The sequence below is a fragment of the Pygoscelis adeliae genome, unplaced genomic scaffold (assembly GCF_000699105.1).
Source record: "Pygoscelis adeliae isolate BGI_AS28 unplaced genomic scaffold, ASM69910v1 Scaffold263, whole genome shotgun sequence".
Classification (NCBI taxonomy): domain Eukaryota; kingdom Metazoa; phylum Chordata; class Aves; order Sphenisciformes; family Spheniscidae; genus Pygoscelis; species Pygoscelis adeliae.
The window spans coordinates 51,667-55,317 of NW_008824552.1; the positions used below are offsets into that span (position 1 = coordinate 51,667).

General features: G+C 47.1%; 1 protein-coding gene across 1 annotated transcript in view; it reads left to right on the forward strand.

Moving 5' to 3' along the window:
- INTS4 (integrator complex subunit 4) overlaps window positions 1-3,651 on the forward strand; it is a 41,770-nt gene that overhangs the window by 34,005 nt on the left and 4,114 nt on the right. The window contains exons 21-23 of the mRNA XM_009321949.1: window positions 1,531-1,690; window positions 2,014-2,157; window positions 2,905-3,025. Coding sequence (XP_009320224.1) covers window positions 1,531-1,690; window positions 2,014-2,157; window positions 2,905-3,025 — 425 coding nt within the window. The remainder of the gene's footprint in view (window positions 1-1,530; window positions 1,691-2,013; window positions 2,158-2,904; window positions 3,026-3,651) is intronic.

Consider the following 3,651-nt stretch of genomic DNA (forward strand, 5'->3'; position numbering starts at 1 on the left):
AGTCTAACAAAGCATCTTCTGCACGCAGGGGGGGTAGGGTAGTAGCAGCCCAATTTTACCTCTGTATAAAGAACAAGAAATACCAAATGCTCTTCTTGTGAGGCTGTTGTCCCAAGCTATAGAATGGATTCTGTTCTCTGCTCTTGACCTCTAGAACTAGCTTCCTCCCCCTCCGCTGATTGTAGTTTACTATTAAAATTTCACTCCCCAGATGTAATAAATAATGCTCTCATAAATATTGGTAGAGAAAAACCGTTCTGGAAACTTTGCTGCAGCAGAAGGTCAGACAACTCACACGCTGGGTGTGTGGGTATGTTAGATCCTGTAATGAGTCAGCTATTTAGTTAGCCAGGTGAAAGTGCACAGCATAAAGAATTAGGCATGTGCGTGTCCTCCCTGAGAATCATAGAATCATTAAAGTTGGAAAAGACCTCTAAGAGCATCGAGTCCAACCGTCAACCCAACACCCCCATGCCCACTAAACCATGTCCCTAAGCGCCTCATCTACACGTCTTTTAAATACCTCCAGGGATGGTGACTCAACCACTTCCCTGGGCAGCCTGGTCCAATGTTTAACCACTCTTTCAGTAAAGACATTTTTCCTTACATCCAATCTAAACCTCCCCTGGCGCAACTTGAGGCCGTTTCCTCTCGTCCTATTGCTTGTTACTTGGGAGAAGAGACCGACCCCCACCTCGCTACACCCTCCTTTCAGGGAGTTGTAGAGAGCCATGAGGTCTCCCCTCAGCCTCCTTTTCTCCAGGCTAAACAACCCCAGTGCCCTCAGCCGCTCCTCATCAGACTTGTTCTCCAGACCCCTCACCAGCCTCGTTGCCCTTCTCTGGACACGCTCCAGCACCTCGACGTCCTTCTTGTAGTGAGGGGCCCAAAACTGAACACAGTATTCGAGGTGCGGCCTCACCAGTGCCGAGTACAGGGGCACGATCACTGCCCTACTCCTGCTGGCCCCAAGAAGTATTCTGCTACACACAAGAAGTACCAATTTCAAAAGTTTGCAAGGCAACTATAGTAGGAACGGCTCTTTCATCCAGCTGTGTTTCTTTGTTGAGACATGGGGGTTGAATGCAGAGTACTGGAATTGCCCGTAGTCTCATTTAATTAGCACTCTTACTATCTAAATAGCATTACGGCCGCACGTGCAATCTGGGTGGACACATCCCTACGGTACCTGGTTCTCATTAACGTGTTATTGATGGGCACCTCAACATTTCTAGCTCCTTTTTTGTGAATCTAGATTCCTTTGCCCGCTAGGCTGTGTATTGATGGAGGACGTAAGAAGTGAGACCTGAATAGCCCTTGACATTGTCGGTTTGAGCACAAGGCATGGTCCCGACGTAACTATCCAAAATCATCTTTATCTTATGTATGAGACGTGCATCAGAAGAGGAATCTACGCATCTAATTCTGTCATTGTAACTAAATATAAGGATTAAGTAGCCTCGCTGAAAATAACAATACTGTCGAAAACATTGAAAAAACTATTTGATTTTTAATTTATTCTTAACACAGATGTTTCATCTCTGAGCTCCCACATATGCAAGGCAGTTTTGTAGATAAATTGCTGGACTTAATGCCCAGACTCGTGACGTCCAAGCCTTCGGAAGTGGTCAAGATTCTTCAGACAACACTGCGACAAAGTACCTTCCTCCACCTTCCTCTTCCAGAGCAGGTCAGTTTAACGCAGAGAATTAAAATGCAATATCCTTGCAGATTGTCTCAGCATCTGACTAGTTCCTAATATACCACGGAGCTTTGAGGATTCAGGTTTTTAGTCAGTCCCAAGTGTTATTTCTTCAAAGCCTTTCTTCTTACCTAGCAACCTCAGGACTACTGCTAAAAATACAGAAGACTCAGTAATTCCTGGCAGTATCTAAGAGAATCCAAAGTTCGTGCACAATTTCTACATTAAGAACAGTAATGATTGTCTTTTTTTTTTTTCTTTCCTTCCCTTTCCTCCTCCTCCCTCCGCCTTATTTTTGCCAACCCTAACAGCTCCATAGAGCTACTGCAAATATCATTGAGCCTACCGGCGAATCTGATAATCCTCTGAGGTTTACATCGGGGTTGGTAGTGGCACTGGATGTTGATGCAACTCTGGAGCACGTGCAGGATCCCCAAGGAACCGTTAAAGTTCAGGTAAGCAGTCGCTTGACATAAATGCAAACAAGATTGCGTCTTAGGGGGAGTTTCCTTAAGGACGTCAATACTTCTAAATTGCACATAATTATACTCTTTATTAGTCACAATGCCGGATTTCTGTGTTTTGACCACACGTTCAGAAACTGGCTTGTATACAGTGCGCTGAGCTGACTTGCGTACAGTTCCTGAGAGTTTGCTTTGAGCACTTTGATGCCGTTCTGCGCTCCGCACACGCTACCCTCTGCTTTCACGTGCTCTGGGCACGTTACGGACATGAGCACAGATAAATGCTGCTGAACTTCCAGCTTGCGTAGCGGGAGACGGAGGAGCGAAAGAAGCTGTTCTGAACGGTACAGAAATATGCGGGCTCTCGGCTCTCTGTATTTACAACTTAACTTGCTTCTTGCTGCTGAATCACTGGTTTCAAACGCAGCTGAAGAGGTGGGTGTGGTATGATGCCGAGTAAAATAATGCGAGTTCACTGCATAATGAAGAAACGAAAACCTCTGTTTACAATGTAGAGGAAGAGGCTGATGTCAGTGTGTTCTTCTTCCACCTGTGCCGTGGGTCTGAATGGCCGGCGTGTGGCTGTTAAATCTGGGGCAACTGGACTCCTGGCTCCAAGATAAAGCACACCTTCCTGCCTTCTGAACTCAAACAGAAAACGCCAAAATAACGCACGCTGTGCAGATCCCCAGTCCAGTTGTCATTCAGTTGTTTCACGGGGTTTTTTTTCTCTTACAGGTGTTGTATCCAGATGGACAAGCACAGCTAATCCATCCTAAACCAGCTGACTTTCGAAATCCCGGTCCGGGAAGGCACAGGCTGATAACTCAGGTTTACCTCTCACACACAGCCTGGACAGGTAACGTTACCGACACGAGTTCATGCGATTGTGTTGCTGCACTTTTCTAAGATGAGAGTGTGTCTTGCTTGATCCCAGTCTCCTGCACATAAGACGTATGTGCCCCACAGTCTTGGGGGCTTTGAGGATCCTGGAGTCTACAGCTGTTGTTGATGCTACCCTTAGTGTCGCTCAGATTTCTGTTCTGCCTTTGAGCAGTTACATCTCCCTGGTTGACAGGGCAGTACTGCTCCGTAGGGGCTGTCATTGGAGAGAAGGTGCTTGCTACGCGCTGGGGGCTTGTGGTGGCTTGACCCAGGCTGGACGCCGGGTGCCCACCAAAGCTGCTCTATCACTCCCCTCCTCAGCTGGACAGGGGAGAGAAAATACAACGAAAGGCTCGTGGGTCGAGGTATGGACAGGGAGAGATCACTCAGCAATTACTGTCACGGGCAAAACGGACTCAACTTGGGGAAAATGAATTTAATTTATTACCAATCAAATCGGAGTAGGGTAATGAGAAAATAAAACCAAACCTTAAAACACCTTCCCCTTCCCCCCCCGCCTTCTTCCTGGGCTCAACTTCACTCCCGATTTTCTCTACCTCCTCCCCCCCGAGCAGCACAGGGGGACGGGGAATGGGGGTC